Raw genomic sequence first — 10,559 nt, forward strand, 5'->3', positions numbered from 1 at the left:
TCCCAGTGCTGGGGCCACACCGGGGTTTTGGGGAGAAATTCTCACTCTCTTGTGGTTATTCCATGTGGGGTTGGGCAAATTTGGGGTGAAATATGGAGTCGACAGGCTTGGGGAGCCCTTCTGTTCTCCAACGCTGATTTATTCTGAACGATTTGGGTGTGTCACTCCACAGCTCCTTGAGTTGTGGCCACCGGGTTTGGTGAGTCCTTCTGCTCTCCAGCACTGACTCCTTCCTGGAGATTTGGTCATGTCCCTTAACCTCCCCAAGCCTTTGGGCTCTGGCTGTGAAATCATGGTTACACTTGTTTACCTTTGTAAAGCATTTTGGGATTTACAGATGAGCACCAAAGGGATTTTGTTTCACCCTATCACACTATAGAGCTGACAGGAAAAGACCTCTCTCCCCTCTCCTCCTCCTTCTGGGAGATGAGCAGTTTCTGAGCAGCCAGGACAGAGCTCAGAGCAGTGGAAAGAAAGTGTGTGAGCTGGTTTTATGGGTTTGTTTTTCTGAGCTCTGCTCGTGGGGATGAGCAGAGACTTGATGCTAAAACTAGGCAGAGTTATTTTCTTGAAATCTCTTAATATTAGGCCTCTAAAAACTGGGTCTCAATGTTTTTCCATTTGCGGGTGCCTGGTTATTTTGGCTTTTTTTTCCCTCATTTTCTTTTTTCCATCGGGGACTGTGCTCAGCAATGCCAGCTCCCTGCCTGCCCTGTAGCCTGTAGGGTTTTTGAAAGCCTGGGGGAAGCAGTCAGCAGATTGTGGACCCCCATCTTTGGCTCACCCTGGAGCTTTGCAGACTGCTGAGAAAATCCATCCTGCAGGAATCATAAAGTAATTTGGAGAAGCAATTTTGAAAGCGATTAAAAAAAAATTCAACACACCATTTTTAATTTTCCTCAAGACCATTTTTTTTTTTTGAAGGTAGAGCTGCACAAACAGGTTATCCTGGACTAGCTCACAGGCAAATCCACAGAGCAGCTGCCTCCCTGCTGTACCTGCCTCCTGCATGCTCCCACCTGCAGGAAATGGGAAATAGTTTTCTCTTTTTTTACAGAGGGCAAACCTCCCTCAGATCAGCCCCAAACGGGGCCAGTGATTACAAAGGAATTAGGTGAGGAGCAGCATCCCAGGCTGGCATTGCACTGACGCAAAAGGATTAGTGTCCTTTAACGAACCCATTTCCTACCGTCCCTCCTGGGTATTGTTTCATAAACGGGGGCATGGATGGTGGCTTGGGAGAAAAACAAAAAGCAGTAATAATAATAATAATAATAAACTACTTGGCCACTTCCTCGAGGGTTGAGTTAACCTTTTTCTTTGGACTACTGTGCTAGCAGGGTGATGTGGAGGGTGCCAGGAAAGCTTTGAGGTTGGTGGCAGAGCAGGTGAAACCAGCTGGGACAAAGAGTTTGAGGTGACTCTCAATGGTGCTGCAAAGGGAGAGGTGGACGTGCTGGGGATGCTCAGAATGGCAAGTCAGGAAGAGAAATAACCACACCACGCAAGGAGAATTTGGGGAAAGGCTTTTCCCAGGGAGAAAGGCCTGTGCAGGATGCTGGGAATTAGCCCAAGCCCACTGTTGAGGAATAATGAAAGCAAGCAATGAGCTGGATGAGACAAGTGCTGGTCTTCTGGGAGGGCTTTGGGAAGCCAACTTCACATCTAGTGGGGCACCTTCATGGCCCTGGGGGCACTTGGGCTCCAACTGAGTCTTCTTGAATAAGCTGTCTAAAAGAAAATTAAGCATTTAGCCCCATTTCCAGTCTGCATTTTGCTTTAAAAAGCAGTTCAGGGAATTGTCCGTGGGGAAATCAGTAAGACTGTGGAATAGGGATGTAGGGGAGACTTGAATTTTGGGGTAAATGAATAAAATGCAAGAAATATGCAGTGGTAAAAGTGGACAGGCCTGGTTCTGGGATGATCATAGAACCATGGAATGGTTTGTGTTGGAAGGGGCTTCAAAGCTCATCCAGTTCCACCGACTGCCATGGGAAGGGACACTTCCCATAGATTGCTCCAAGCCCTGTCCAACCTGGCCTTGAGCTGTTGGAACAGCCAGGGATCTTTATGAAGGCTGTAAAAGAGCTTTTGAGTTCCGTGAGACTCTGCCATTTGTCACTCTGCCTGGCTCCTGGTTTCCTGCAGGGGAAACCCATCCCTGTCCCTGCCCAGGAGCGCCGTGGAGCCAGGAAAGAGAACAACACCCCCACTTCTGAGATAAGGTTTTATCCCCAGCTGTGCAGTGATTGCTTAGAGGAGGATTGGATGGATGGATGGATGGATGGATGGATGGATGGATGGATGGATGGATGGATGATTGCCTCCACAGAGGCAGGAGTTTGTCATCAGAGCAAACTGAGTTGGGAGTCAGCTCTCAGGAGATATGAATGATTAAATGATGACTCAATGATTAAACCAGTCACACTAGTGAGGAAACTGGGTGATTAAGCTCATAGTCAGAGAATCTTGTTGATGACCCACTATAAAGTGTGTTGTCATTTTATGGTGTGTGCCCCGGGGCTCATTTCATCAGGAATCGGTCTCAGAGCATCCCAAGGGGTTTCACCACGGAAAACTGTTGTCTTGTCCATACTGCCGTACTCCTGAACCTGGAAGGGAAGGCATTTTTCTTGTAATATCTCATCTTCCAAAAGTTCTGCAATCAATTCATCAAAGCACAGCCTGTCCTGGGACATGAGAGGGTTGTGATCCAACAGAGTGATAACGGGAGGTTTGGGGTGAGTCTGCTGGTCAAAGCTTTGAGTGAGCGGTGGAACAGCAAGTCCTGGAAAAAAAAACAAAAAACAAAAAACAAAAAAACCAGGAATGCTTTGAAAAGAACATTGTTCAGGATGTCTCCCAGTGGAGAGTGTTGCAAATTGATCCAGGAGAGTTTAATTTTACGAGCCAGTTTTAGATTTATAGATTTCCCACCGCATATTAGGGCGAATTCACTGCATATCTTCCAAACACAGCATTCCCTCGCTCCCTTGACCATATATAGAAGCAAAAAACCAAACTGGCACTCAAAACTCCGAGGGCTGCCAAGAGATAGGCCATCCAAAGTGATAAATATATAGGGGACACGGCAAAGCTGCCATATATGGCTGTGAGAGGGCAGCATGGGCTGTACTCTATGTATGCAATGGGAACAGTTGCACTTGGCACTGGCTTTGTGGTACTTGGATTTTCAGCAATCAGGGCATTTCTGGGATTAGGGTTTTCACCTGCTGCAGTTCTCTGTGCAAAGTTGGTTTTCTTTTTTTTTTTCCTTTCTGTTCTTCCAGCTTGCTGTGTGTAAGCCCCGCAGAGAGCTGAGGGCCAAGTTTGCACAATCCCTCAGCCTTCTCTGCTTTTGCTCCCTTTTCCTGGATTCTTTGAGGGCTTAGTCATCATTTGTTACTGGTTTGTGTTCCTCCAGCTCTTCTGACTCTGCACATCTGGGATGTGCAACAGAGGAACTTTACTCTTTCCAGAACCATAATCTCCCTCCACATTTGGTGTTGTTTTATGGGGTAATGCCTGTCCAAAAAGTACACCAGTCAACGGGGGCAGCCCTTCTGTCTTTCCTAGAAAGAAGGATGTGAACTGTCCCAGATAATTGGTGGTCATTTGCCTTAATTCAGGAGCAGCATTTCCTTTTCAAGCAGCCATGTGAATAACCTTTGCTGAGGTCAGTAGCAGAGTTTCACCTCAGAGGTTTCTCTGGTGCAGTGCCAACAGGCACTGGCTGGGAACTTGTCCTCAGTTCAGTCTTGGCCCTGGATAAGATGAAGAATTCATGCTTAGACTCGATATTGGGAAGGAATTGTTCCCTGGGAGGGTGTGGAGGCCCTGGCACAGGGTGCCCAGAGAAACTGTGGCTGCCCCTGGATCCCTGAAGTGTCCAAGGCCAGGTTGGGCAGGGCTTGGAGCACCCTGGAACAGTAGAAGGTGTCCCTGCCCACGGCTGGGGTGGAACTGGAAGATTTTTAAGGTCCCTTCCAACCCAAACCATTCCCTGATGATCTCACAGATGCCGCTTCATCTCAGAATGACGGAAAATCTGCTTGCCCTCTGCAGTGACGGTGGCTCTTCCTTCACCCAGGGATTATGACATGCCTGCAAGATCTAGTCCCTAGTTTGTCCAAAAGAGTGACAAAATAGTTTCATTACTGTTTCTTTTTCCATTCCGTTTTTCTTGGCGTTTACAGAATTGATAAGTCTTGGTATATAAAATATAAACAGTGCATAAGTCAAAGCAATTAAATATTTTTTCAGAGCTCCAGCATCTGCAAGGCTGCAGTGCATGCAGGGGTCATTTCAGATGAAAGGGGCGGCTTTGTGGACGTGATGCCTGTAGAAAAGAAGAAAACCTACGTTGGCTCCCTAAAGAACGGCGTCCAGTCAGAAAGGTGGGATTTTTTTTCCTTTGTATTTTCCTCTTCTTTTCCACAGAGAGTTCAGCTGCCTGTGAAAGTCAGCAGGTATCAGCTCGACAGGCCGGTGGCTTGGAAGGATGTGACTTCCCATTGTCACTGTGAGTTGTGACACCCAAGCAAATGGAGCGTGGTGTCCTGCTCTTACCTTTCCCCAGCCAGGAGCTGCATTCAGGCTGCTAGGAAAAGGTGGGAGATGCTGTTAAGCCCTGTTAGATTCTGTTACCGCACAAGTCCAGGTGAATACACTTTGCTGAGTGTTTTACACATCAGGAGATGAGCACAGGTATTTTCAGTTTTCAGCCCAGGTCATGGTTTGGGTTTTATAATTTGGATTTCCATTCAGTTCTGGGGTGTGGGATTCATTTGTATTTGTTGATTCACATCCTCTGTTCTCTTTGAAAGAAGTATGAGTAAATTAACCTCTTGAGACATCATCAAACACTTTTTGAAGATGAATTTTCCACCTTTGTGGGTTGGGTTTTTTTTTTTTTTTGTAGTTTCTGTTGGGCCAACCACGCTGGTTTCAGTGACCAATTGCAAATCTGTGCTCTCAAAATCCCTCACCTCCTCATAATCACAACAATCCAGCCACTGCTCATCCAATCCTTTCTAAATGGAGAGTTCACTTTCAATCTCTAATGTATTTTTTCAGATATTGGTGTGATGGCACTGATTTCTCAGGGCTATCCTCTCAGGTATAGAATTTCCCACGGTTAGGGGGATTTTGGTCACTGCTAACTCTGTCTGTTCTGTGCAGTTCTTCTTTTATGAAGACCATAAGAAATTCTATCAGGTTTGCTGGTTTTATTCTAACAATGGATTTTCCAGAATGCTTTAGAGCATCTCAAGAAATAAAAACAGGCTAAGACAGGAAAGCTATAGCTGTTAAATATGGAGGTTTTAATATAGATTACCAGGGTCAGCATTTTCCAATTCGATAAATTTGATTTAGGTGAAAAACCTCATGTTCCTTTGATTTTTTTTTTTAATCACAGTCTTGCTTTCACCAATCTTTTACACTAAAAGACAACTTTTTACTGTGCCCTAGCTGAGAATAAATCCCACCACTCTCAGGGATGTGCAATGTGAGCAGCCAGTGCTGGTCTGAGAGGTGAGGGAAACCAGAGACCTCCTCACAGCGGGGATGAAGATTTGGAAAGTGTTATTTACACTCAGCAATAAGGAGCAGCTTCATGCTGTGAGATTCACCAGACGGTGAAATAGCTTTTCCAAAACTACGGTGAACCTTTACCCTTTAGGACATTGGAAATAACCTTGAGGTAAAGATACACACCCAAACAGGTGCGGGAAAAGATTCCCTTGAGGATTTACTGGGTCCTTACCCTCGTTGCAATGGTTATTTTGTGGGAATATGGAATTTTGTATTTTTCCTGGGTTTTTTTCAGTGCAGTAGGACCTGGGAATAAAAACATCCCCTTTCCCCATGCACACAGCCACCCCAGGCAGGTTGGAGTCAGAGCATCTGGGGACACGCCTGCAGATTAAAAATGAATATCCCTATTTATTGTCATTTAACGTGAGCTGACCTGGCCATTCCCACTGCCAGCACCAGGAGCCAAGCCAGGCAGGCCCTGGGAACCTGCCAGCCTCTTTGACACCTGTTTTTTTTTAGGAAAACATATTCCTCTTTATGCCTGAACCTCTGCACAAGGGAGCACAGTGTTCCTTGGTAAAAGCTAGGGCTGTAGGAGAGTCTGTTGTCTTCCAGCTCCTTTTGTTGGCATTAGCAGTGCAGATTTGGATTGAAAACACAAAGAAAAGGTGAAACCATGGATTTGTGCGACTTCTTTTTCATCCTTTACCTTTCTCCTGCTCCTGGTGGGAAAGAGAGAGGAGAAATTCAGAGTTGCCCATTTGGGTTCTGCAGTGCCTTCATTTTCTTCTTTTCCTCTTTCCTTTGTCTCCAGCCTGAAGAATCCTTCGGATGGGAACGCTTTCCGAATCTTTGCTGTGAAGCAGTAAATCCCCCAGGGAAGGTGCAGGTTTCTTTGGGAGAGCTCTCTGTGGATCTCCAGAGACACCAAAGCTCCTCTGAACGGCATCAGCTCTGCCCGTACCCTCCTTGCCGACCTCCTTCAGGGATTTCCAAAAGAAAAAGTGGAGGGGAAAAAACCAAAAATAACCCCCTCAAGAAAAGACCCCAGGTTCTGACTCAGCTGTTGGCATCTCATCGCACCCGTGCAGCGTTGTATCTCCTTGTCTCGTGTTTTTTTTGTTTCTCTAGGGGCATTCAGCGACCATAAACTGTTCTAAGCTTCATTTTACCAGAGGTGTTGCTACACAGGACGGCGGCGGCTCCACGTGCAGCAGATTCAGGGATCTCAGCCTGGGCCCGGATGGTGTTTTTAGGGTGTGAAGCTTCTCCTGGGATGGGTGTGAGGATGAGCAGACTCGGGAGGGGGCGGCTGTCCAGGAGCTGGACACTTTGAAATGAGAAACTCGTTGAAAAATTGCATGGTTTGAGGAGAGGATGGGCTTTGACAGAGTGTTTTTTGGTATGTTGGATGTTTTTTTCTGTACAAAGGAGGATAAAAAGTGGTGTTTTCCCACTGAGGTGGCGTACAGCAGCCCTGCTGTGTGAGGCTGCTGGGTACCTCCAACGATGGGGTTTGGGGATGTTCTTGGCAGCCAAAATTGAGGTTTTGTGGGCCTGGAGCAGGGTGTAAAATGGTGGCAGAGATCCTCACTGCAGAAAATGAGGCCACCAGGTGATCCAAAGAGCAGGTTTGGTGTTTGCTGGTCAAACACTCCCAGGTATTTTGCGAGTCTGGCAACCTCTGAGCAGTCAGAGAATTGAGGCTCCTGTGCTGGCACATCTCATCCTATACTCCACGCCATAACTTCAGTTAAATGCAGTTTATTGGTTTATACAGCAGTGCTGGTTGTTTTATTGTAGTTAGGTAGTGATAAAGTTAATCTTATTTCTGCTAGGAATGGTTGCATCTGTAGGAAGCGCGTTCACTTTCCCTTTGTGAAGCTCCTTGTGGTGTGTGCAGTTCTGAGACTTTAAAATGAGACATATATTAATTTTTCCTCTCCAATTTGTGAAGCCAACAGACCTTCACCTTCTTTGCAAGTGCTGTACCTGTGAGCATTTGATATCCAGGATGGTGGGTCTTGCAAAACTCACTAAGGTGTTGCAATGATGTTATTCCTTATTTTGATATTTTTGATTGACGTGCACCCAAATGCATTTCAAAGCCAAGAGAAGGGCTCAGCATGAGTTCTTTCTTTAAGGCAGAAGAATATTCTCTGCTGCATAATGGAAATGGATTTTTATGATTGGTCTAAACACAAATCTGGTGGGTTTTTGATACACATCCAGTGACTCCATCAGTCATGAGAAGGCAAATTCAAGAGTGGTTCTTCAGTTCTTGTAAATGCTCAGTCCTTCTGCTCAATAACTGAATTGCAATATTGGATAACAAATGGGAAAAATATTTCCCTGCATTTGGCAGATGTCTCACAGCTGCTCTTATGCCCAGAACATGTTTGGTTTAATCTAGACAGACATAAGAGCCATCTCATCAAGGTCTTTCAAAACACAGACCAAAAGCATTTATGTGATTAAACGCTTCTTTAATTCTGTAAACACCATGAAATCAGCAAGGAAATGGCATTTAAATGACATTTATCACTCAGCTTGTCCCACCACTGGGATTCATTTCTCCATAAAATCTGAATTTGGGAAAAAACCTTTTGCAAAACCTGAAATTGGAGCTGCTTTGCACTGTCTCCAAAAATACTGCACAGAAAAGCTGCATTTGGGGTGGATAGAGAGAAGTGACCCTTCGTGTCATCTTTGTTTATGTAGTATTGTCGTCCAAGGTGTACAGTATTGACTTTAGATAGGAAAACTGAACTATTTCTTTTCCTTACTATGTAAATTGATGTTGAAAACAGCTGGAACACATCCTAGAAAAGCTGCTGGTTGGGAGCATTTGAGATGTTGGCAGTGAGGAAAAGCTTCCCCGTTTCTGCCCCCTGTGAAGCCTCGGGGTGTGCCTGGTCTGGTTCCAGCCCATCCAACACTGCAGCAGGAACCTGGGACACCCTGGGCCAAAGGGGCTGGGAATTGGATTGGAGAGAGTGAGGGGTGCAGTCAGGTTCATGGGGACTGCAAGAGCACATAAAACACCTCGTCTCTGGTGTAGGATCCATGAAAATTTACAGATGGAAGGCGCTGGAAAGGAACGTGAAGGGCTCTTGGAGTAAAACCCAGGAGATTACTGTGAGCACATAAAAATCCAAACAGCTGGGCATGTACCTAGGCGATGGAGAGGGGACAGGGGAAGGGTTATTATTCCAACAGAAATATCCTACCGCTTAATTCAAGTTACAATTGCGTATTTTTATCTTCAGCCAACTGGTTTGGATTTTTAGAAACCGATGTTAATTTAAGTCTGTATCTGTTTATTTTTGTATTTGTTGTACAAAAGAGAAATTGTGACTTTGCTACACAAATATTTTTCGAGGTCCTGGGTGCTATTAATTTAAACATACCTCCACCAGAATTAGGGGCGATCAGGTCCTCCAAGGCAGTCATGACCTATCAGTGACTTGCAATCATGTGTGCTAGCTATTCATAAACAGGTGGGACAGTACCAGTTTTTCGGCCAAATATTGACAGATTTTATTTCTGATGCCATGACATTTCCTCAGCCTGCTATATTTCAGTGCAGCTTGAAGATGCATCACGTCTGTATCTCACCAGGCCTGTTCCTCCTCAGCACCAGCTCAGCACACCTGTAGGCACCTGAGGCATCCAGGTGCAGCCAAAGCTGATGCTGCCTGGTTGTTCTTTTCCGATAATTTGGGATTTGGAGGCCATGGCGTGGTCATTGCAGGACACCTGGCTCAGCCAAATCTCCAGGAAACACAACCAGGGTGAAATCCAGAGCCTGTGCTGGTGGGGCCTTGGCTCCACTCATTCCTTCTTTTTCAGGCTTTCAGCCAACAGCTGGTTGAGGAGGCTCCAGTTGGTTACTTGTGCAGTCTAAATATTTAGGGCCAGTTCATAGAGTTGCTTTTTTTTTTTTTTTTTTCTATGAAAAATGGTGTATTTTACTTCCTATGTATAAAAGTTACTTGTAAATTTTTGTTTGCCTTTGCATGTTTTCCAAGGGGCTGTGGTTGTTTATAAAGTAGATTTTTTTTTTTTGTTCTAAATACAGAATTGTAAAATATCTTTTCCTCCCTACCCTTCCATTTTCTTTTGATTTCTGAATTATTTGTGAAATAAAACCTTCCCAGAATGAATGCTTCCCTTGTCTTTAATGCTCAGCCAGAGTTGGGTTTGTGTATAGAAGAGCTATTTGGGATTAATCCTGGGGACTAGAGTGTCCCCTGGAGACTCCAAATGAGATTGGGATGTGCAAAGCCTGTTCCGCAAACAAATAAACTGCCCAGTACCCAGGCATTAAAACTCAGTCTTTACCCCATCAAAAATAAGAGGTATCCTTAGTGAAACATAATGAAAATAAGGGAAAATCACTGCCTGTATTTGAATCCCTGCAACATAAGGGCTAATTAGATTAATGGGTTGGAAATAGTGTTCAGTGATTTAGAGATGCAAAATACAAGTGAGGCAAACTCCTCCTCCCCTGTGCAGGCTGGTGTGAATTGCACCCTCAGTTTTTGAAAGGAAAAGTATTCAGCTTTTGCAATTCCCTTGGAAATTTTCTCCAGGCTGATCCTTGCTGACAGCACCACAAATCAAACCAAGATTTTTCCAGGTAGTCCAACCCCATTTGGTTAAAGGAGCAACACAGGGAGGTTCAAAACTCATCCTCCAGACAATAAGCCCCAGATGGGTTTTGACCAAAAATGTGGGCTGGGCCATGGGCTGGTGTCCTGATTGACCAGGCCATGAAATTTGAATTTTTTTCATTAGCTATACAAGAGGATTAATGTTAAATCCTGAGATGTTTGCTTTATTTCAGGGCTGGGCTGATGCAGCTGTGGTTGAACAGTATTTCCCTGTACACCCCAACCTAGGAACGATGAGATAACATCATTATTGCCCTGCCAGTGATTTCTGTAGAAGGGAAGTTTCATGGCTCTGCAATTCCAAGCTGCCCATTTGAATTTCCTCTGTGTTTCCATTCCCCCATT

At 45.1% G+C, this 10,559-nt stretch overlaps 1 protein-coding gene across 1 annotated transcript in view; it reads left to right on the forward strand.

Moving 5' to 3' along the window:
• CRISPLD2 (cysteine rich secretory protein LCCL domain containing 2) overlaps positions 1–9,700 on the forward strand; it is a 30,015-nt gene extending 20,315 nt beyond the window's left edge. Inside the window, exons 14-15 of the mRNA XM_066194714.1 lie at positions 4,264–4,397; positions 6,353–9,700. Coding sequence (XP_066050811.1) covers positions 4,264–4,397; positions 6,353–6,407 — 189 coding nt within the window. The 3' untranslated portion in view covers positions 6,408–9,700. The remainder of the gene's footprint in view (positions 1–4,263; positions 4,398–6,352) is intronic.
• The last annotated feature ends 859 nt before the right edge of the window (positions 9,701–10,559 follow it).

Source organism: Chamaea fasciata, unplaced genomic scaffold, assembly GCF_029207755.1.
Source record: "Chamaea fasciata isolate MVZ Bird 193981 ecotype frontalis unplaced genomic scaffold, bChaFas1.0.hap1 SCAF_12, whole genome shotgun sequence".
Classification (NCBI taxonomy): Eukaryota; Metazoa; Chordata; class Aves; order Passeriformes; family Sylviidae; genus Chamaea; species Chamaea fasciata.